This window comes from Oncorhynchus kisutch, linkage group LG3 (assembly GCF_002021735.2).
Source record: "Oncorhynchus kisutch isolate 150728-3 linkage group LG3, Okis_V2, whole genome shotgun sequence".
Classification (NCBI taxonomy): domain Eukaryota; kingdom Metazoa; phylum Chordata; class Actinopteri; order Salmoniformes; family Salmonidae; genus Oncorhynchus; species Oncorhynchus kisutch.
This window is the reverse complement of record NC_034176.2, coordinates 72,532,803-72,555,361: the sequence shown is the minus strand read 5'-3', so window position 1 is coordinate 72,555,361 and position 22,559 is coordinate 72,532,803. Positions and strand designations below refer to the sequence as shown.

Genomic DNA, 22,559 nt, shown 5'->3' with positions numbered 1-22,559 from the left:
TGAGAACACCTTTATTTAACCAGGTAGGCTAGTTGAGAACACCTTTATTTAACCAGGTAGGCTAGTTGAGAACACCTTTATTTAACCAGGTAGGCCAGTTGAGAACAAGTTCTCATTTGCAACTGCGACCTGGCCAAGATAAAGCATAGCAGTGTGAGCAGACAACAAAGAGTTACAAATGGAGTAAACAATTAACAAGTCAATAACACAGTAGAAAACAAAGGGGGAGTCTATATACAATGTGTGCAAAAGGCATGAGGAGGTAGGCAAATAATTACAATTTTGCAGATTAACACTGGAGTGATGAATGATCAGATGGTCATGTACAGGTAGAGATATTGGTGTGCAAAAGAGCAGAAAAGTAAATAAATAAAAACAGTATGGGGATGAGGTAGGTGAAAAGGGGTGGGCTATTTACCAATAGACTATGTACGGCTGCAGCGATCAGTTAGCTGCTCAGATAGCTGATGTTTGAAGTTGGTGAGGGAGATAAAAGTCTCCAACTTCAGCGATTTTTGCAATTCGTTCCAGTCACAGGCAGCAGAGTACTGGAACGAAAGGCGGCCAAATGAGGTGTTGGCTTTAGGGATGATCAGTGAGATACACCTGCTGGAGCGCGTACTACGGATGGGTGTTGCCATCGTGACCAGTGAGCTGAGATAAGGCGGAGCTTTACCTAGCATGGACTTGTAGATGACCTGGAGCCAGTGGGTCTGGCGACGAATATGTAGCGAGGGCCAGCCGACTAGAGCATACAAGTCGCAGTGGTGGGTGGTATAAGGTGCTTTAGTGACAAAACGGATGGCACTGTGATAAACTGCATCCAGTTTTCTGAGTAGAGTGTTGGAAGCCATTTTGTAGATGACATCGCCGAAGTCGAGGATCGGTAGGATAGTCAGTTTTACTAGGGTAAGCTTGGCGGCGTGAGTGAAGGAGGCTTTGTTGCGGAATAGAAAGCCGACTCTTGATTTTATTTTCGATTGGAGATGTTTGATATGAGTCTGGAAGGAGAGTTTGCAGTCTAGCCAGACACCTAGGTACTTATAGACGTCCACATATTCTAGGTCGGAACCATCCAGGGTGGTGATGCTAGTCGGGCATGCGGGTGCAGGCAGCGACCGGTTGAAAAGCATGCATTTGGTTTTACTAGCGTTTAAGAGCAGTTGGAGGCCACGGAAGGAGTGTTGTATGGCATTGAAGCTTGTTTGGGGGTTAGATAGCACAGTGTCCAAAGACGGGCCGAAAGTATATAGAATGGTGTCGTCTGCGTAGAGGTGGATCAGGGAATCGCCTGCAGCAAGAGCAACATCATTGATATACACAGAGAAAAGAGTCGGCCCGAGAATTGAACCCTGTGGCACCCCCATAGAGACTGCCAGAGGACCAGACAGCATGCCCTCCGATTTGACGCACTGAACTCTGTCTGCAAAGTAATTGGTGAACCAGGCAAGGCAGTCATCCGAAAAAACGAGGCTCCTGAGTCTGCCGATAAGAATATGGTGATTGACAGAGTCGAAAGCCTTGGCAAGGTCGATGAAGACGGCTGCACAGTACTGTCTTTTATCGATGGCGGTTATGATATCGTTGAGTACCTTGAGTGTGGCTGAGGTGCACCCATGACCGGCTCGGAAACCAGATTGCACAGCGGAGAAGGTACGGTGGGATTCCAGATGGTCAGTGACCTGTTTGTTGACTTGGCTTTCGAAGACCTTAGATAGGCAGGGCAGGATGGATATAGGTCTGTAACAGTTTGGGTCCAGGGTGTCTCCCCCTTTGAAGAGGGGGATGACTGCGGCAGCTTTCCAATCCTTGGGGATCTCAGACGATATGAAAGAGAGGTTGAACAGGCTGGTAATAGGGGTTGCGACAATGGTGGCAGATAGTTTCAGAAATAGAGGGTCCAGATTGTCAAGCCCAGCTGATTTGTACGGGTCCAGGTTTTGCAGCTCTTTCAGAACATCTGCTATCTGGATTTGGGTAAAGGAGAACCTGGAGAGGCTTGGGCGAGGAGCTGCGGGGGGGGGCGGAGCTGTTGGCCCGAGGTTGAAGTAGCCAGGCGGAAGGCATGGCCAGCCGTTGAGAAATGCTTATTGAAGTTTTCGATAATCATGGATTTATCAGTGGTGACCGTGTTACCTAGCCTCAGTGCAGTGGGCAGCTGGGAGGAGGTGCTCTTGTTCTCCATGGACTTCACAGTGTCCCAGAACTTTTTGGAGTTGGAGCTACAGGATGCAAACTTCTGCCTGAAGAAGCTGGCCTTAGCTTTCCTGACTGACTGCGTGTATTGGTTCCGGACTTCCCTGAACAGTTGCATATCACGGGGACTATTCGATGCTATTGCAGTCCGCCACAGGATGTTTTTGTGCTGGTCGAGGGCAGTCAGGTCTGGGGTGAACCAAGGGCTGTATCTGTTCTTAGTTCTGCATTTTTTGAACGGAGCATGCTTATCTAAAATGGTGAGGAAGTTACTTTTAAAGAATGACCAGGCATCCTCAACTGACGGGATGAGGTCAATGTCCTTCCAGGATACCCGGGCCAGGTCGATTAGAAAGGCCTGCTCACAGAAGTGTTTTAGGGAGCGTTTTACAGTGATGAGGGGTGGTCGTTTGACTGCGGCTCCGTAGCGGATACAGGCAATGAGGCAGTGATCGCTGAGATCCTGGTTGAAGACAGCGGAGGTGTATTTGGAGGGCCAGTTGGTCAGGATGACGTCTATGAGGGTGCCCTTGTTTACAGAGTTAGGGTTGTACCTGGTGGGTTCCTTGATAATTGGCCCTTGCTAAGATGTCAGTATAATAATAGTACAATCAAAACATATTGGCTATTCTTAACAGCAGTCAGTATAATAATAATATAATCTAAACATATTGGCCCTTGCAAACAGCAGTCAGAATAATCAAAACACATCCGTTTATTCTTTGACAAAGCTGTGGGGGGGGGGGGCTTCTTCTTTGAGGAAACCTACTAGACAAATACCAAAAGAAGCAAGTATTTCATATTTACTGTGAAGTCAAGATAAGCTCTATACTTGACATGTAAGGTTTTCTCAGTCATGGGTGGCAGACATTGGGGTGTATGGGGGAGGGGAGGGGCGTGGTATATGCAAATTGTACTGTAGAATAACATCCATCCCCCAGGTTTATCTATCTTTGTGGACAGTGTAGGAAGGAACACAGGGACCAGTCTAGAGATTCTTATTATGATCTCCCACTGACTGTCTTAGGATACACATGATCTACCGACTTCTACCTCAGGCAATCAAGAACATGTTTGTTCATAGCTTTGACTAGAGAAAGACAAAGACAACAGTATAGAATGGAGACTGTTTATTATTGATGTTTGAGCTACCAGGCCTTTTTCACGACAAGACTCAATGGGACAATTGTCTCTTTTTTATGGCCATGTGTCTACCACATTCCACTTGTTCTGAAACACCACAGTTAATGTGTGTTTTTTTAGATCGTCCATAATCCTCTCAGGTGTTTTTAAATGATCTCATTCTTTGTAAGTTACACTGTGTTGCTTCCTTCAGAACCAGCACAGGCCTGATCATATTCCCTCATGTATTATAACACACAGATACAGCTCTTCAAGTGTGTTCACTGTAATATCATAATCCACAGCATAGCACTGACAACAGGGATTAATCATGGGCTTTGGAGAGGAGAGGAGAGCACCGCATTGCTACGCAACACACATCATTCTCTGAAAACACACCCAGCTGGTTTAGACAGAATCTTGACAGAAACCTAAACCTGACAGAAACGCTGTGCCTCCATACACACATGAAGAGGATGTGTTTTTCCCTCAGTGTTTCTCTCACCTATAGGAGAACACTGTCAGAACCCTTCTGTCCTGAGTAACTCCTGCTGTGTATGCACATATTGAGAAGTGATGCGGTACTCAGCGGTAGCCATGTGATTAATTACTGTTGTTTTATCTGTTGTCTAGCTTTATGCCAGTATATAGAGGCTACTAAATTCAGAGATGGGGCCAGAGGATTGGCGAGTGCTGATGAAGGTAACCCCCACCAGCCCCCCTCCTCAGAATGACCTCACCTCCGCTTGCTCCTTTAACCTGACACGCCCTTGTTTCACAGCACTCTCCTTTTGTTGATTTGTAATGTTTCTGAGAACTCAGTTCTGTACAGGTGAGGGGAACTCTGCAAGCACTTTTCCTTCTGTCCTTCCTCCCTCTTTCCACCCTTCCCGGTCCCCCCTCTCTCCTCCTACTCCTTCTTCTTCCTCCACCTCCTCCTCCTGCTCTACCTTCACCTCCTCTTTTGGAAGCTAGCTACTGAACAACAAGCCAATCTGTTTGACAATCACTGCGTCTCTACCTCTCACACACCCAGTTCTACCTACATGTACCAGCGCTGGTGTTGCTTGGCCAATGTGTTCTCTCCCCTTCCACTCTGAATGACTTATCAATCATGTCTTGGTGTGTGCAACTTCTGCTTTCACTGTGGATCTGAATCAATTTAATTTGTGTTGGTTTGTTTGATTGATTGATTGTTTTGCGGGTTGCTTTGCCTGTATTGCCATAAAAGCTGTCACTTTACTGGTAATTCTACATGTAGAAGTTTGTTTTCTTATAAGCAACAAGCATGGTCTTTTTCTGAATAGATTTATACAAACAAAACCATTATTATTATCTGACTATTTGACCTCTTTGTCAGCGGTTACTTTCGTTCACTGACCCAGTAGAGGATGCTGTTGACAGCTTTACATGATGCAATACAGCCTTTCTCTCCAGACCACTGTGCTCACTTCCTATTTCCTGTGAGGAGGGTTGTCTTGTGCCTCAAGTCTGCTTCTGATTGGGCCTCTGCATCCTTTTGCACTTCTGTTGCTCTTTGGGCCCTGAGTCCTGAATTTTTTGCTCTCTTTTTTCTTCTGTCTTTTTCTCTGTCTCTCTATTTCTCCCTCTCTTTCAGGTGAGAATTTTGAGCAGAGTCCACTGCGGAGAACCTTTAAATCCAAAGTTCTAGCGCACTACCCAGAGAATGTGGAGTGGAGTCCCTTTGACCAGGATGCCGTTGGCATGGTAAGGGAACTGCGGAATGTGTAACTAACACAAAGTGTATTTTATTTGAAGCTATACCCATTTCTGTTTCCAGGGTTTACATCTGTATATCATTATGGATTAGAAGCAGTATCATTTTACTGATCGACTAACCTGATCTATTACCTCATCTCTCAGCTGTGTATGCCAAAGGGTCTGGCCTTCCGCACGCAGGCGGACACACGTGAGCCTCAGTTCCACTCCTTCATCATCACGCGGGAGGATGGCTCGCGGACGTACGGCTTTGCCCTCACTTTCTACGAGGAGGTGACCAGCAAGCAGATCTGCAGCGCCATGCAGACCCTGTACCACATGCACAATGCTGAACAATACGACATCCTGCACACCCCCACCACCCCACGGTGCCCCGAGGACCAGCGCCACCTCCAACCCCACCCTCTCAACCCCCACCCCCAACACATGCTCCTCCCCACGCCCTCCATCTCCCGGCTGCAGCGCTTCAACTCCTACGACATCAGCCGCGACACGCTCTACGTGTCCAAGTGCATCTGCCTCATCGCGCCCATGGCCTTCCCCCAGGCCTGCAGGAAGGTGCTCCAGCAGCTCCACCAGGCCGTCTCCTCCCCCCAGCCCCCACCCCTCCCCTTGGAGAGCTATGTCTACAACATCCTGTATGAGGTGCCCCTGCCTCCTGCTGGGCGCTCCCTGAAGTTCTCGGGGGTGTATGGGCCAGTGGTGTGCCAGAGGCCCAGCACGGCAGAGCTGCCTCTCTTTGACTTCCCTATCAGCCAGGTATTTGAGCTGCTGGGGGTGGAGAACGTCCTCCAGCTGTTTACCTGTGCCCTGTTGGAGATCCAGATCCTGCTCTACTCACAGCGTAAGTCCTTACTTAGGATCTTTCTCTCTGATCTGCTGAACATTCTGTGGTTTTCTGTCTATTGTCCCCAAGCATCGCTTTTAGAAGGGATTGTGATTTGTTATTTCAACAGAAATACTGACATTTTAGAAGAAATCAGAAATAACAGTTGCGGTTAGGATCTTCGGTATGTTCATTGGAACTATTATCCAGGCAGATTAAATAAACTATCCTGTGATTCCATTAAAGGCCCAGTGCAGTCAACAACTCAATTTCCCAGTGTTTTATATATATTTCCATACTTTGAGTTTTCCATGGTGACATCACCATGCGCTAAATTTGTTAATATACCAATAAAGTTAGAGTTCCAAACCTCTCTGCCAATAACAGATAACAGCTAGTTTTCCCCTCCCTACCCAGACAGTCCTAGCAGAATTCTTGGTTGGGACATTGCCCTTTGCTAAGAAGCTATTTTTATATATATTTTTTTTTAAACCATTTTAATTTGAAACAATCACATTAAGATACAACATTGTCACCCAGGAGTTATTTGATATTGAGATAAAAACGGCTGCATTGGATCTTTAAGGAAAGCTGTGTTCTTCCCAGCTTGTGTAAATATGTTAGTTTCTCCTCATGGGCTCTCAGCTCAGGCCTTATGTGTGTGTGTGTGTGTGTGTGTGTGTGTGTGTGTGTGTGTGTGTGTGTGTGTGTGTGTGTGTGTGTGTGTGTGTGTGTGTGTGTGTGTGTGTGTGTGTGTGTGTGTGTGTGTGTGTGTGTGTGTGTGAGAGTGTGTGTGTGTGTGTGTGTGTGTGTGTGTGTGTGTGTGTGTGTGTGTGTGTGTGTGTGTGTGTGTGTGTGTGTGTGTGTGTGTGTGTGTATCTGGTGTGCTGTTGTGAGTTGCTGGGGTAAACAGGCTGTTTTGCAGCAGCAGTGTGTGTGCTGTGATCAGGCCTTTGTTTCCCCCTGCTCATGTTCAACCCCAGGCCCACACTGAGAGAGATTGACAGTGAATAGGGACACATTCAAGAGGACCTTTTTGGGAGGAATGAGAAATATTTAGATATGACACAGGTCATTTAGCACACATAAAAATGGGATTGACTTTGATCAGAGTCAGTGGAGTGCAGCAGGAAGATTGTTTCAGGATTGGGGAGCTGGCGTGTTGATAGGATCCATTACGGAGACAGGGAGACAGGGAAAAGGCAAACTGTTTATAAAACTGTCAGGGGCTAGAGGAGCAATGCTGTGGTGTTGCTAGGCAACCCTTGCAGGAGGATAAGGAGGAGGATGCAGTCAGTGATGCAGGGTAAAGATGATTGGTTGGAAATTACATCATCCCTTTTTTTCTCCAGAAGGCTCATTGCAGAATGTGTGCTGAGGAGTGTTTTCTAGAGTGTGAACCTGTGAGCTTTCCACTGAGCAGGGACAGGGTGTTGTTAGTTAAAGCTGCATAGGCTGAGGCAAGTGATGCCCCATACTAAAAATTAGCTGACTGGAGAGGGTCTGTTCTAAAAATAGAGGCATAATTCATAACTCAGATACATCGGCCCTGGCCTGGCCAGTGTCTTTCCCACATACAGTACATGAATCTTCGTTGAAACCAGCATTTGCTGCTGTTTTTCCCATCTCTCCAAGTAGATCAATGGAAGCTTGCCATTTCCCCTACCTGGCCTGCATGTTAGTAGTCCGTATATAGAGCTCTCATTCTGTTAGCAAACCACTCAAATAGGCTCCGATGACCTTATTCGTCTTGGAAAGGCCTTGTGGAAAGCAGCGTAACAGAGGGGTGGACAAGTGGAGGACTACGCCAACACTGAAGCTCATTAGATTTCCCCCAGTTGACTATCTGAAGAATGACCCTATTAAAGAGTGTGTTTTCTCTTAGACTAGATTAGCTGTTGGCAAGGCCTGTGTGATAAAGTGGTGCAGTGTGTGTGTTTGTGTGTGTGCACGCACTTGTGTGTTTGTGTTTGTGGTTGTGTGTGTGTGTATACTATCATGTGTTTGATTGTGCGTAAGCACACTTCCTTGCGTTTGCGTGTGTGTGTGTGTGCGCGTGCATGCATACGTTTGTCTGTCTGCCTGTGTCTGTTTGTGGTTTTTCTCAGGAGGGTGGTATCATGCTCTGAAAAGGCCTGTTGTTGTTCACCAGGTAAGGTCAGAGCACCAGCAGACAGGCTAGATTTGTATTCCTGTCTCTGAGTCCCTTGCCCAGGTCCTGGGAGAGGTGGCCCAACCAGGGGAGAGGGACTGTTCTGGGGGAGGGTGGGGTGGGGGGGGGTTCTGTTCTGGGGGGAGAGAGGAGAGGGCCTGTTTTGGGGAGAGAGGGGAGAGGGCCTGTTCTGTGGAGAGGGGAGAGGGCCTGTTCTGGGGGAGAGAGTTGAGGGGAGAAGGCCTGTTCTGGGGAGAGAGAGGAGAGGGGAGAAGGCCTGTTCTGGGGGAGAAAGGAGAGGGGAGAAGGCCTGTTCTGGGGGAGAGAGGAGAGGGGAGAATGCCTGTTCTGGGGAAAGAGGGGAGAGGGCCTGTTCTGTGGAGAGAGGAGAGGGGAGAGGGCCTGTTCTGTGGAGAGAAGAGAGGGGAGAGGGCCTGTTCTGTGGAGAGGGGAGAGGGCCTGTTCTGGGGGAGAGAGGAGAGGGGAGAAGGCTTGTTCTGGGGGGAGAGGGCCTGTTCTGGGGAGAGAGGGGAGAGGGCCTGTTCTGGGGGGAGAGGGCCTGTTCTGGGGAGAGAGGGGAGAGGGCCTGTTCTGGGGGGAGAACAGGGGAGAACAGAAGGCCAAATGAAGAACTAGTAGTTATTTTGGCAGTAGAATAGCAAAGACAGAGCTGCTACTGAATATAGACTTCTTGTGACTGATAGAGAAGGAATGTAGATAAACAGGACTAGATGGAAGTTTACATGGATGCCAAACACTTGACTTGGAGTGGACTATTAAACCCTGTACATTACAAGACATTGCATACTGTAGGTGTCAAAACATTTAGCCTTTGTGACCATATAAAACCATCAGTTTGTGACTCTCTCCTCTGTTGTTTGTGTGACAGACTACCAGAGGCTGATGACTGTGGCCGAGAGCATCACAGCCTTAATGTTCCCTTTCCAGTGGCAGCATGTCTATGTGCCCATCCTGCCCGCCTCACTGCTGCACTTCCTGGATGCCCCAGTGCCCTACCTGATGGGCCTGCACTCCAACGGAGAGGGTGACCGCACCAAACTAGAGCTGCCCCAGGAGGTAACCTATACACTCACGCACCTATGCACGCATGTTTGCACACACGCACACACACAAATCGAAATAGATATTTTTGAGATTTATACATGTAATTATTTCTCTAGGGTTGTTTACCTTTTTAATTTATATTCTTTCTCTCCTCTCCCATCCTCCCTATTCCTTCTCTCCAAAAGGCAGTTTTAATTGGAAACATTCAGCTCTAGCTGAAACCATTTAGTTGGATTCCCTCTTTAAATGCAGCCTGTCAGAGCGATAACAAGTCATTTCTAATCAGATTGCAATGCGTGAATGTTGTTTGTGCTGAGAATACTAACAACGACTTCCCTCTGGACACTCCTGCCAACCCCATCTCCATCTGCTGTCTGATACACCCAACAAAGTGACGGCATGAAATTGGCTAATCTGTAGAGAGAATCACAGGGCCTTACAACACAGATTGCAAACCATCCCTCGATCCCTAGCTCTCCAGGCTTGTTTTTGTCCTTCGTTTTGATTAACAGTCGTTTTTCCACCAAATTTACACGAAGGAGGTGAATTTTTTATCAATTTACTTATATGATTGATTAATTACTTAGATAACCCATTGATAAATGCTAAATGGTTATCATGAATCCTTATTCATGCTTAATGATTGTTCTTAAATAAAATGGGTTTGTGTTTACTTCTTAATGATGTTCTCAAAGGGTAGAGTGTTTCCTTTGTGAGGACAAACAGCCCTCATTAACCATGCTGTAGCTTACCCATGCTTTTACGGTTGATCAAAACACGTTGCTTTGCTACTGTACACAGCAATTCTGCTAAGGGCCCTTCAACACAGAGCCTGGAGGAAGGGTGCTGTGTGTGCAACAAGCTTTTACACATCTGGAGGAAGGGTGCTGTGTGTACAACCAGCTTTTACAAATCTGGAGGAAGGGTGCTGTGTGTGCAACCAGCTTTTACACATCTGGAGGAAGGGTGCTGTGTGTGCAACCAGCTTTTACACATCTGGAGGAAGGGTGCTGTGTGTGCAACAAGCTTTTACACATCTGGAGGAAGGGTGCTGTGTGTGCAACAAGCTTTTACACATCTGGAGGAAGGGTGCTGTGTGTGCAACCAGCTTGTACACATCTGGAGGAAGGGTGCTGTGTGTGCAACCAGCTTTTACACATCTGGAGGAAGGGTGCTATGTGTGCAACCAGCTTTTACACATCTGGAGGAAGGGTGCTGTGTGTGCAACAAGCTTTTACACATCTGGAGGAAGGGTGCTGTTGCAACCAGCTTTTACACATCTGGAGGAAGGGTGCTGTGTGTGCAACAAGCTTTTACACATCTGGAGGAATGGTGCTGTGTGTGCAACCAGCTTTTACACATCTGGAGGAAGGGTGCTGTTGCAACCAGCTTTTACACATCTGCAGGAAGGGTGCTGTGTGTGCAACAAGCTTTTACACATCTGGAGGAAGGGTGCTGTGTGTGCAACCAGCTTTTACACATCTGGAGGAAGGGTGCTGTTGCAACCAGCTTTTACACATCTGGAGGAAGGGTGCTATGTGTGCAACAAGCTTTTACACATCTGGAGGAAGGGTGCTGTGTGTGCAACAAGCTTGTACACATCTGGAGGAAGGGTGCTGTGTGTGCAACAAGCTTTTACACATCTGGAGGAAGGGTGCTGTTGCAACCAGCTTTTACACATCTGGAGGAAGGGTGCTGTGTGTGCAACAAGCTTTTACACATCTGGAGGAATGGTGCTGTGTGTGCAACCAGCTTTTACACATCTGGAGGAAGGGTGCTGTTGCAACCAGCTTTTACACATCTGCAGGAAGGGTGCTGTGTGTGCAACAAGCTTTTACACATCTGGAGGAAGGGTGCTGTGTGTGCAACCAGCTTTTACACATCTGGAGGAAGGGTGCTGTTGCAACCAGCTTTTACACATCTGGAGGAAGGGTGCTATGTGTGCAACAAGCTTTTACACATCTGGAGGAAGGGTGCTGTGTGTGCAACAAGCTTGTACACATCTGGAGGAAGGGTGCTGTGTGTGCAACCAGCTTTTACACATCTGGAGCCGGTCCAATGGAAAGAGCTATGATGAATAAAAAGCCTGATAATTTGTGAATTGAGGACCTAAGTCAATCTCAATATTGCCTTATTCATCCATTTCTATATTTAAATCCTAATACTCTTCAGATGAAAAGCAGCAGATCAACAATGGAGGGCTTTTTCAAAAGAGTAGTTTGTCCCATTCAAAGTATCTGTTGACATTATATTACTGTCTTCAGTTAATGTCTTGAAGTCATCCACATCTTTTCTCACTATACTGCAATTGGTACTGCGCTGCGTTAAGCCACCTAGTGGAGCAAAGTGGGAATGGTTCTGCTATAACAAGAACATAACTATCACTCAGTTTGCTTCTCTCTGGTGTTCTCTGTTTCACCGACATGTTTACAATGACAACTAAACAAGACCACCTGTCATTCCAGGCCAACTTGTGTTTCGTGGACATCGACAACCACTTCATTGAGCTGCCAGAGGACCTCCCTCTGTTCCCCAACAAGCTAGAGTTCATCCAGGAGATCTCCGAGGTGCTGTTGGCCTTCGGTGTGTCTCCGGAGGGGAACCCGCTCCACAGCCAGGGCCAGGCCAAACACCGGGGCTTCCGCTCCACTGACATGGTTACGGACAGACGCAACGGCAACCTGGCCAGCTCGCCCCTCAACTCCTACCTGCTGAGGGAGAACGAGACCATCGCTAGACTGCAGGCCCTGGTCAAGAGGACTGGGGTCAGCCTGGAGAAGGTGAGAGCAGGTCATCTGTCATCCGTTTGACTGGAACATATTATTCTAGATAGAGAGTCAGCATATACACTGAGTCCTACTGTTTGGTATACTCAGTGTAAATTCATGGAGAATAATACTGCCTGTCTGTCACACTCTTTTGAAAATGACTACGGGTGGGAAAGGCAGTCTATGAGCTGCCCATGTAAGCTGCTGCCGGCTAGCTCCGAGTGTGCTGTGCTCAGCCCTGGTGACGAAGGAAGTCTGTTACATTGCCATCAACAGAAAATTGGCGCCCATACAGAACCTAATTGCCATCTGGTTTGAACATGACACAGAGGGCCGTTGGTAATAGATGGTAATGTTTCAGCAGAATCACATTACAGACCAGTGAATGAATTAATTAGCTTTTAACTACAGAGAGGAGGTCTCTCCAACTCTCCATATCTGTAGGAGCCCAGAGTAAGCAGCTTATGGACTAGTAGGGGCTAGCATTAGCTTTCTCTGGAAAGATTGCCTGCTCTGATAGTCTGCTTTTAGCTCCTCATTTTGTGGGTACGGCTTCAGGTAGGGTCATTGTGGCCATGTCTCACATTAAGGTAACCACCTGATTTAGGATCAGTGGTGTAGAGCGATGAATTAGAGGAGGGCTCAGTAGGTCACATCCCTGCCATCTGATCTGGGCTTTGTAGCCATTACACATCTTCAAGTCTATACGTACATGTATAGGCAACTCACTCACTGTGTCCTTTTGTCCTGCTCTTGCATGTTGAGATCTGCAATTGTGTCACACTTTGATTGTAACAGAGGAATGTGTGTGTTTTCAGTTTTTTTGTCAATTAATTAAAACATCTCAGACTTCTTCCCCCATGCCCCTATCAGTGCCCCAGCAGCTTGTGCTAACATGGAGATAAGAAACCCATACTCTCTATGGCAGGAGTAGGGAACTAGATTCAGCCGCGGGCTGATTTTTATCACAGCTGATGGTCGGGGGGCCGGAACATAATTCAAATCATTTGAAAACTGCAAGTTGACCACATCTAAGCCCAAACATTGATTGGATTTGATAATAACAATAATTTCTTACCTTGATTACACGATCACATATGTATATATTTTTAATTCGTGGAAATATTGGTGATTTTACAGTTATTTTCTTACCAGCCCACCCGCTGCCGGCCGCCTGTTGTGGACCCCTGTTGTGGACCCCTGTTGTGGACCCCTGTTGTGGACCCCTGCTCTATGGCTTTCTTAACTTCTGTCATCAAACCCCTCTTTTTCTTCTTCTTTTTCACTCTCTATTTTTCTGTGCTGTGGTTTCCTGACCCGCTGTGTTTCCTCCCCCTCTCCCTCTTCCAGTTGGATGTGAGGGAGGATGCCAGCAGCAACAAGGACCTGAAGGTGCAGTGTGATGAGGAGGAGCTGAAGATGCACCAGCTCAACATCCAGGTGCGAGAGGTCTTCGCCAACCGCTTCACCCAGATGTTCGCCGACTACGAGGTGTTTGTCATCCAGCCCAACCAGGACAAGGAGTCCTGGTTCAGCAACAGGGACCAGATGCAGAACTTTGACAAGGTGAGAGCAGGGATTCCCTATATAGGGGCCTATATAGGGGCCCTAGGACTATGGTCAAAAGTAGTGCACTAAATAGGGAATAGGGTGGCATTTGGAACGCTGTCCTACTCCAGAGTGGAAGTTTTCAATGCTCTTTAAAGCTTTTCATATTAATTGACCCCCAGGAGACCTCACTTCATTTTGTGATGTGATTCTTGTCGATTCCAGGCCTCCTTCCTCTCTGACCAGCCTGAGCCCTACCTGCCCTTCCTGTCCCGTTTCCTGGAGACTCAGATGTTCGCCTCCTTCATCGATAGTAAGATCCTTTGCCATGATGATGAGGACAAGGAACACACGTTGAGGGTGTTTGACTCCCGCGTGGACAAAATGCGCATGCTGAACGTGCGCACGCCCACCCTGCGCACCTCCATGTACCAGACCTGCACCAATATCGACGAGGCAGGTAAGAAAAGAGGAAACCAGTTTTCACACCTATACTATTAGGAGATCATTGTCTCAGATGGTGCAAGATACTTGTATGGTTTCAATACACACATGGGAATAGTCAGTAACAACTGGAATCATTCATGTCAAACAGGATTTAGCTGTAGAATTTTTTTCTTCTAACTATAAATTCTTTCAAATTCCTTTCTGTAATTGTATGATTCATTGCAAGCATAGCAGTTATGTACTAACCTAATACATTACACAGTTATCTACACCGTTGTAATAGTCTTAACTATGTATGTAGCTTGCTGTCATTGGTGCTGATGATGTTGAGTGTTGGGTCAGGTTAGGGATGCAGAATTCCAATAACTTTGCAAAAATTCCCAGTTTTTCCAGAAATCCAGTTTGGAAGATTCCCGGAATCAGAAGGGAATAAGCAGGAAATCATGAATCCTCCAAACAGGATTTCTGGAAAACCTGACAATTTTGATAAGATGAAAGGAATTTTGCAAGTTCAGGTGATGGTAACTCACAGCATGGAGGTGTGGCGGTGTGGAGTCAGAGATGAGATGTGGAGTGGTGAATCTATGTGACTCCTCAGTGCTATGACTCATAGGCACTCACAGAGGGGCTTAACAATGACATAAGACTGTTAAATCCTCCATGACGGTTGGTGCTAATGGATCTGCTGTGACAGTACCTCATCCTCCTCCCCTCTCTGTGTCACCCCAGAGAAGGCCATAGAGATGCGGGTGGTTAAGATCGACCACACGGCCCTGCATCCCCACCTGCTGGATATGAAGATTGGCCAGGGTCGCTACGAACACGGCTTCTTCCCCCGGCTGCAGTCTGACGTGCTCTCCACTGGACCCGTCAGCAACAAGTGAGTATCACACCTCCGCAAGAGAGACTGATTTACATACTTTGATTGATAATACTGACAAAATATGTTTGTTTTGTCTCTCTCTTTGCTATTTGGCTTTCGTGTCTTTCTAAGTGAAGTTGTTTTGTTTGTATGTTAGATGGGCGAAGAGGAGTGCTCCAGCACAGTGGAGGAGGAAGGACAGACAGAAACAACACGCTGAACACCTTTACCTGGACAACGACCAGAGAGAGGTGAGAGGACATCAAGCAGCCCTAGAAAAACAGGATTAACATTCCCAAACCATATTCACATGCATTTTGTCTATCTGTTTTTGTGTTATCGTTAGATTCTTCCTCACTCTTCTTCATGGCTTGCGGTGTTCACTTCTAAATATCTAACGTCTGGAACGATTGAATTAAATTCTTGTTTGTCCATTTTTCTCTGTTACTTTCCCTCAATTATTTCCTCTTGACCTAACCTCTCTTTCTGTTTCTGTTTCTATCCCTCTGACACCTACTGTCTCCCTCACATCTACCTACTGTATTTCTCTCACACACTCTCTCTTTGGTCTCTCTCTCTCTCTCTCTCTCACCCTCTCTCACCCTCTCTCACCCTCTCTCACCCTCTCTCTCCGTCTCACACACACGCTCCCAGCATGTGGAGTGTCTGTTCCCGGAACTGCAGCTCCTGCTGTTTCTAGACTACTACTGGCTCTCGCAGTCCTTCAGGCCCTGTCTAAAGTCTGTGACTGTGGATGTGGTATGTGTTGGCAGTGGGTGGGGCCTGAGCCTCACACCATGTCCACATGGCCCCTCCCCCCATGTGGTCCTCAATCCCTCCTCCTCCCCCTAGCATCACAGCTTTACCTGATACTCCAGATCACTTTCCAGGGTTTCTTCTCAGGTTTAGGGTTTCACCTTAGGGTGCACTTAACTCCACATTAAGAAAGCAATATTTAGATTAATTTGACAGAATTTCAGAAAACACATGGCACTGACACGCCTCCCAGGATGGATGTTGAGGTCAGAAAGGTAAAAGACAGAAACACATCGTCCATCATGAAATGACCTCAGTACAGGCAGCTCAGCTCATTATACAACTGACTCAGAGTTCCTCCCTCTCCCTCTGGAATGATCAATCCCTCACTGTAGTAGTTACCAGAAATCTATCCACAGTATGCACTGTATATGTTCTGTGGTTGGTTGCCGAGTGGTGTGACCCTCTGTGTTTATGTGATGATGAACATTGAGCCAGATTGATTACTCTCCCTTGGTGTATAGCCTACTCTTCGGCCACTCCATGTGTGTCCTCTCTGACCCTGTCCTTCCATGACCCTGTCCTGTCTGACCCTGTCCTCTCTGTCTCATTACAGAAATACATACAGGAGGCCAGGAACCTGGGCACTACCATCCGGCAGCCCAAGCTGTCCAACCTCTCCCCCTCCGTCATCGCTCAGACCAACTGGAAGTTTGTGGAGGGTCTGCTGAAGGAGTGCAGGAATAAGGTACAGTAACTACCAGTCTTCCTACATCTCACTCTTACGCAGACATATTACGATTGCAATAACCATTGCAGTAGACTTTTGCAGTAGACAATCCCATGGATATTGAGATACGACACCTTCAGTGAGTCTCCATTAGTTTCAATGTCACTCAGAAGTATTCTGATGTCAATGACCGTTGCAGTAGACTATTACTTGAATATTGAGATCCAGCACCTCTAGTGTCAACCATCTGGCCTCCAGAGATGGTAATCTCCCTGTACGGTGATGTGTGTGTCCCTCCAGACCAAGCGCATGCTGGTTGAGAAGATGGGTAGGGAGGCGGTGGAGCTGGGACATGGGGAGGTCAGCATTACAGGCGTGGAGGAGAACACACTTATCGCCTCCCTCTGTGACCTGCTGGAGAGGATCTGGAGCCACGGGCTGCAGGTCAAACAGGTCAGCACACACACACACACACAAGTATTATTTAAAAACAGTTTATATACACACTAACACACATATATGCATTTAGGTGCATTCAATGTGCATTCATTCATTCCCGCATCTCCATCTTCATCTGCCAGGGTAAATCTGCCTTGTGGTCCCACCTGCTCCATTATCAGGAGAGCAAAGAGAAGACGGATGCAGCACCAGCCGGTTTGGGTCCCCCAGGTAAGCCACTCGTTGAATCCTGAAATGTGATAAATGGACGGTGATGTAAAGCCATAGCCACATCCCTCTCTCTCCTCCCCACATCAGGTCTCATCCACGACATAGAGAGACGCAAATCTGACGCTGGCGCTGCCTTGGCCCCTCTCAAGGTATCCCTGATCAGGGACATGAGGTGAGTCTCCTCATCCATTCACCAGGTCTACCACAGTATCAGTGTCTTCAGATGCTCTACCTACCTTATATACACTATTTGTCAAGTATCCTCCTGAATATACATTTCAAGTCATATGGTCTTGAAATGATGGATGGTTGTAAGGGGAATGTTGCAAGTGATACTATACTATTCTGCCTGTGTTGATTGTCCCTTCTGTAGTGGCAGAAGCGGTTCAAATGTATGCCTTCGTACCTCTACGTACTTCTTTGAAAATGACAATTTCGAATCAAGGTGAGATAATGATTGATTGATCATACCTCAGAATGCAATGATTTCAAAGTGTTTTCACTGCCATCTTGTGGCCCACTGACAAAAAACACTTTCAGTCTAAACAGAATATTATCAATGATTCAAGACCATATGTAGTGGAAAAATACTGACGTCAGCCTCATAGCCATGCATCTCAAGCTTTGCAGCAGGCATAAACACTTGATTACCAGATATGATTTTAAAAATATATTTAATATATGTATATATACACTGTACAGCATATACTGAAAGCTTAGCCTTCCATCTTTGTGTTCTATTTGATCAGACTTGACCTACAGTCCTCATGGTCTTCATGTCTGGTCCAAATGCTATACCAACATGTAAATCTTGGTGGGGCAAACTCCCCCAAATGTATTTAGATGCATGCCAGCAAAACCACTACACAACACAACACTAAACAATACATGAATTGTGCTATAAAACGGTGCCAAACGGTGCCCACAAACTGTTAGGGCCAACATAAAGCTGTCCCAACAGCAAAGCTTTCTTTTCAGCACCATGAAGTGAATCCTTAACACTGCTACACCTGGCTATCAGCGGAGCCTTGTCTGGCAGCGACACAGTTAATTCAGCCACATTTACTGCCTTTAAAACACCATAGCTGATATGGCGACTTTCATAAACAAATGTGGTTTTACTGACAATTGAGATGTACAATCTATAGCATAAGGTGACGACGAGCGGATAAGAGGCAATCTGTAATTTCGATTAAGACATTAATGAGTGAGCTAGGACGGATGTAGTCAATATAGCTATTTGTTCTGCACTTTTGAAATGTACAGCGACAGAATTTAGAACATGGGCTGTTCTTACAGTATTCTCCCTGTACACCAAGTCAGAACCGTAGGATAAATAAAGGGGCCTATAAGCAGACAATGAAAGCTCTTACAATATTCAATGATTATATTTCTCGTGAACAGACTATAGGCTACATGTGCACCACCAAGTCAGAACAGTAGGCTAAGTTATGAGGGGGAAAGTCAAATACATTTAAACTCAGTTTTCCCCAACTCCTGACATGTAATCATAGTAAAAATTCCCTGTTTAAGGTCAGTTAGGATCACCACTTTATTTTAAGAATGTGAAATGTCTGAATAAGAGTAGAGAGAATGATTTGTTTCAGCTTTTATTTCTTTCATCACATTTCCAGTCAGTCAGAAGTTTACATACACTCGATTAGTTTTTGGTAGCATTGCCTTTAAATTGTTTAACTTGGGTCAAACGTTTCGGGTAGCCTTCCACAAGCTTCACACAATAAGTTGGGTGAATTGTGGCCCATTCCTCCTGACAGAACTGCTGTAACTGAGTCAGGTTTGAAGGCCTCCTTGCTCGCACACGCTTTTTCAGTTCTGCCCACAGATTTTCTATAGGATGAGGTCAGGGCTTTGTGATGGCCACTCCAATACCTTGACTTTGTTGTCCTTAAGCCATTTTGCAACAACTTTGGAAGTATGATTCATTTGGAAGACCCACTGATGTCTTGAGATGTTGCTTCAATATATCCACATAATTGTCCTACCTCATGATGCCATCTATTTTGTGAAATGCACCAGTCCCTCCTGCAGCAAAGCACCGCCACAACATGATGTTGCCACCCCCGTGCTTCACGGTTGGGATGGTGTTCTTCGGCTTGCAACCCTCCCCCTTTTTTCTCCAAACATAACGATGGCCATTATGGCCAAACAGTTCTATTTTATGTTCATCAGACCAGAGGATATTTCTCCAAAAAGTACGATCTTTGTGTCCATGTGCAGTTGCAAACCATAGTCTGGCTTTTTTATGGCGGTTTTGGAGCAGTGGCTTCTTCCTTGCTGAGCAGCCTTTCAGGTTATGATGATATAGGACTTGTTTTGCTGTGGAGATAGATACTTTTGTACCTGTTTCCTCCAGCATCTAAACAAGGTATTTTGCTATTGTTCTGGGATTGATTTGCACTTTTCGCACCAAAGTATGTTCATCTCTAGGAGACAAAACGCGTCTCCTTCCTAAGCGGTATGACGGCTGCGTGGTCCCATGGTGTTTATACTTGGTACTATTGTTTGTACAGATGAACGTGGTACCTTCAGTCATTTAGAAATTGCTCCCAAGGATGAACCAGACTTGTGGAGGTCTACAATTGTTTTTTCTGAGGTCTTGTGGCTGATTTTTTTTAAATTTCCCATGATGTCAAGCAAAGAGGCACTGAGTTTGAAGGTAATTGACTCAAATGATGTCAATTAACCTATCAGAAGCTTCTAAAGACATTTTCTGGAATTTTCCAAGCTGTTTAATGGCACCGTCAACTTGTGTATGTGAACTTCTGACCCACTGGAATTGTGATACAGTGAATTATAAGTGAAATACTCTGTCTGTAAACAATTGTTGGACAAATGACTTGTGTCATGCACAAAGTAGATGTCCTAACCGACTTGACAAAACTATAGTTTGTTAACAAGACATTTGTGGAGTGGTTGAAAAACGAGTTTTAATGACTCCAACCTAAGTGCATGTAAACTTCTGACTTCAACTGTATATATTTGTTATTTATTTATTTGTTTTATTTAGCTAAACAGGTGGGTCTCTGTTCTGAAACACTACCACACTAGTTCATTTAGCAGAGACTTTTATCCACACTAGTTCATTTAGCAGAGACTTTTATCCACACTAGTTCATTTAGCAGAGACTTTTATCCACACTAGTTCATTTAGCAGAGACTTTTATCCACACTAGTTCATTTAGCAGAGACTTTTATCCACACTAGTTCATTTAGCAGAGACTTTTATCCACACTAGTTCATTTAGCAGAGACTTTTATCCACACTAGTTCATTTAGCAGAGACTTTTATCCACACTAGTTCATTTAGCAGAGACTTTTATCCACACTAGTTCATTTAGCAGAGACTTTTATCCACACTAGTTCATTTAGCAGAGACTTTTATCCACACTAGTTCATTTAGCAGAGACTTTTATCCACACTAGTTCATTTAGCAGAGACTTTTATCCACACTAGTTCATTTAGCAGAGACTTTTATCCACACTAGTTCATTTAGCAGAGACTTTTATCCACACTAGTTCATTTAGCAGAGACTTTTATCCACACTAGTTCATTTAGCAGAGACTTTTATCCACACTAGTTCATTTAGCAGAGACTTTTATCCACACTAGTTCATTTAGCAGAGACTTTTATCCACACTAGTTCATTTAGCAGAGACTTTTATCCACACTAGTTCATTTAGCAGAGACTTTTATCCACACTAGTTCATTTAGCAGAGACTTTTATCCACACTAGTTCATTTAGCAGAGACTTTTATCCACACTAGTTCATTTAGCAGAGACTTTTATCCACACTAGTTCATTTAGCAGAGACTTTTATCCACACTAGTTCATTTAGCAGAGACTTTTATCCACACTAGTTCATTTAGCAGAGACTTTTATCCACACTAGTTCATTTAGCAGAGACTTTTATCCACACTAGTTCATTTAGCAGAGACTTTTATCCACACTAGTTCATTTAGCAGAGACTTTTATCCACACTAGTTCATTTAGCAGAGACTTTTATCCACACTAGTTCATTTAGCAGAGACTTTTATCCACACTAGTTCATTTAGCAGAGACTTTTATCCACACTAGTTCATTTAGCAGAGACTTTTATCCACACTAGTTCATTTAGCAGAGACTTTTATCCACACTAGTTCATTTAGCAGAGACTTTTATCCACACTAGTTCATTTAGCAGAGACTTTTATCCACACTAGTTCATTTAGCAGAGACTTTTATCCACACTAGTTCATTTAGCAGAGACTTTTATCCACACTAGTTCATTTAGCAGAGACTTTTATCCACACTAGTTCATTTAGCAGAGACTTTTATCCACACTAGTTCATTTAGCAGAGACTTTTATCCACACTAGTTCATTTAGCAGAGACTTTTATCCACACTAGTTCATTTAGCAGAGACTTTTATCCACACTAGTTCATTTAGCAGAGACTTTTATCCACACTAGTTCATTTAGCAGAGACTTTTATCCACACTAGTTCATTTAGCAGAGACTTTTATCCACACTAGTTCATTTAGCAGAGACTTTTATCCACACTAGTTCATTTAGCAGAGACTTTTATCCACACTAGTTCATTTAGCAGAGACTTTTATCCACACTAGTTCATTTAGCAGAGACTTTTATCCACACTAGTTCATTTAGCAGAGACTTTTATCCACACTAGTTCATTTAGCAGAGACTTTTATCCACACTAGTTCATTTAGCAGAGACTTTTATCCACACTAGTTCATTTAGCAGAGACTTTTATCCACACTAGTTAATTTAGCAGAGACTTTTATCCACACTAGTTCATTTAGCAGAGACTTTTATCCACACTAGTTCATTTAGCAGAGACTTTTATCCACACTAGTTCATTTAGCAGAGACTTTTATCCACACTAGTTCATTTAGCAGAGACTTTTATCCACACTAGTTCATTTAGCAGAGACTTTTATCCACACTAGTTCATTTAGCAGAGACTTTTATCCACACTAGTTCATTTAGCAGAGACTTTTATCCACACTAGTTTATTTAGCAGACACTGTCACCTACAGTAGTGCTCAGCCAGGCTGAGAGGAATCCTGAAGTAGGCGATAGTTTATGGGATGCATTGTGTGTTAAGGCAGTCAGACCACTGTCATGTCTACGGTGCACCACAGCCAGTGGTGTTGAGTCATGCAGGACGTCATTCCTGGTATGGTGTGAAGGAGGTGGTAAAGAGAGCTTGGCTGATCTGTGTGACAGCATGTTACTTCCAGCCTGATTCCCCTGCAGACCCCCTGCAGACCAAGCCAGGGAGAGGGGGGTCTGGCTCAGGGCAATACCAGGCAGCTGTTTATTTCTTATTTAGGCAGGTCAGTTAAGAACAAATTCTTATTTCCAATGACGGCCTACCCATGGCTGTGGCGTAGTCTTGTAGAAGTCTACTCTGATCACACGTCTGCACAGACACACGTCATGTTTTCTTTCCAACGATCCAGAATTTTCCATTGGTGCTTTTTCATTTGTGTGTTGTCACATTGATATACGAGCACAATTTAATCGATAAATATTTATATTTGGGTATCTTTACTTAAAAATGGACAATAAAGGTTGACCAGGTTGCTTCATTCTACATATCAACATTTCATATTTACCTTGCTGTGCTCTTTATTATTTGACATTTTTCTTCTATTCTACAGG

At 45.2% G+C, this 22,559-nt stretch overlaps 1 protein-coding gene and 1 non-coding gene across 5 annotated transcripts in view; one reads left to right on the top strand and one right to left on the bottom strand.

Annotated features, from left to right (window-relative positions):
- The window catches only part of LOC109888454 (DENN domain-containing protein 5A), a 70,637-nt gene that overhangs the window by 39,464 nt on the left and 8,614 nt on the right, over window positions 1–22,559 (top strand). Inside the window, exons 2-15 of one of the 4 annotated variants that reach the window (XM_031813910.1) lie at window positions 3,952–4,020; window positions 4,937–5,046; window positions 5,203–5,902; window positions 8,926–9,113; window positions 11,567–11,881; window positions 13,220–13,435; window positions 13,643–13,877; window positions 14,594–14,744; window positions 14,884–14,977; window positions 16,099–16,230; window positions 16,513–16,665; window positions 16,794–16,881; window positions 16,969–17,053; window positions 17,255–17,326. In XM_031813910.1, coding sequence (XP_031669770.1) covers window positions 3,952–4,020; window positions 4,937–5,046; window positions 5,203–5,902; window positions 8,926–9,113; window positions 11,567–11,881; window positions 13,220–13,435; window positions 13,643–13,877; window positions 14,594–14,744; window positions 14,884–14,977; window positions 16,099–16,230; window positions 16,513–16,665; window positions 16,794–16,881; window positions 16,969–17,053; window positions 17,255–17,326 — 2,608 coding nt within the window. The remainder of the gene's footprint in view (window positions 1–3,951; window positions 4,021–4,936; window positions 5,047–5,202; window positions 5,903–8,925; window positions 9,114–11,566; window positions 11,882–13,219; window positions 13,436–13,642; window positions 13,878–14,593; window positions 14,745–14,883; window positions 14,978–16,098; window positions 16,231–16,512; window positions 16,666–16,793; window positions 16,882–16,968; window positions 17,054–17,254; window positions 17,327–22,559) is intronic. The other 3 variants (XM_031813915.1, XM_031813923.1, XM_031813933.1) reach the window with 3 other exon arrangements.
- Window positions 2,939–2,994, bottom strand: LOC116371928 (U7 small nuclear RNA). The gene has a single exon (XR_004209076.1). It is a non-coding gene; the product is annotated as a U7 small nuclear RNA (small nuclear RNA).